The sequence below is a fragment of the Aptenodytes forsteri genome, unplaced genomic scaffold (genome assembly GCF_000699145.1).
Source record: "Aptenodytes forsteri isolate BGI_AS27 unplaced genomic scaffold, ASM69914v1 Scaffold192, whole genome shotgun sequence".
Taxonomy (NCBI): Eukaryota; Metazoa; Chordata; class Aves; order Sphenisciformes; family Spheniscidae; genus Aptenodytes; species Aptenodytes forsteri.
The window spans coordinates 731931-732967 of NW_008794891.1; the positions used below are offsets into that span (position 1 = coordinate 731931).

At 68.4% G+C, this 1037-nt stretch overlaps 1 protein-coding gene across 1 annotated transcript in view; it reads left to right on the forward strand.

Annotated features, from left to right (window-relative positions):
• The first annotated feature begins 779 nt into the window (after window positions 1-779).
• Window positions 780-1037, forward strand: part of KIF3C (kinesin family member 3C) — a 15642-nt gene continuing 15384 nt past the window's right edge. Inside the window, exon 1 of the mRNA XM_019470968.1 lies at window positions 780-857. Within this exon, the coding sequence (XP_019326513.1) occupies window positions 780-857 (78 nt within the window). The remainder of the gene's footprint in view (window positions 858-1037) is intronic.

Consider the following 1037-nt stretch of genomic DNA (forward strand, 5'->3'; position numbering starts at 1 on the left):
GTGCCGCTGCCCACGCACCCCGGGGCTGGCCCAGGAGGGGCACAGTGAGGGTCCGCTGTTCCCCCGGCCCCACCACCCCGGGGACAGCCCTGGGCTGCCCCGAAGGTCAGCCCCGAGGCCAGGCCAGAGGCCACCGGCCACCACCAGCACCCTCCGGTCCGGTGCTGACACCTGCGGGCGAGGGACCGTCCCTACATGTCACCCTGCCTTACATGGCACTGTGTCCCTCCATGTCATTCTGCCCCTACATGTCACCACATCCCTATGTCACCGTGACCCTTCAGGTCGCCCCATCCTGACATGTCACGCTGTCCCTCTATGTCACTTTGCTCTTATGTCATGCCCTGCCTAAATATCACCCCCTTCCTATGTGTCACACCTACCCGTCACCGCAGCCCGGTCCTGCGGGGGTTTGGGGCAGGGGCACCGCAGCCGGGGGGTGCCGGGGGAGCAGGACTACGGCACCCTTGAACCCATCTGCCTTGGGGACGCCAGGCCAGTGCCACAGGCAGAGCTGGGCAGCACCAGGGTCCCTTCCCCGTGGCACAGGGATTTGGGAGGGAACCAGAACGTGGTGGCTGCAGCAGGGACGGGACGATCAGGCCTGTGCCGGCCCCGTGAGGGGGCTGACCCCCACCTGACGGCCGTGCCCACGTTGTGGGGCATCTGCAGGGCCCCCATGGACAGACCCTTCCCCAGGACAGGGCAGGAGAGGGGAGGTGGCCCTGGTGCAGACCCCTGTTCTGCCCCGCATTGTCCCCAGAGGCTGCGGCGGTGCCATGGGGCAGTGCCGGGTGCTGACAGAAGCCGAGGCGAGGGGGAGCATGGAGCCAGGGGCACGGCTGCCCCGCGTGCCCGTGGGGAGAAGTGGCATCACAGCCTGGTGGGATCCCCCGGACACACACACATGGGGTACAGTGCTGCTCGGCCCCGCTCTGCAGCCTGGTGCGGGGTAAACCCCAGTCCTGCGGTGACCTGTCCTCGTCCTCCAGCACTGGGATCGGGGCAGCCCAGGCCCCAGCAGTCACCCCCTCCAT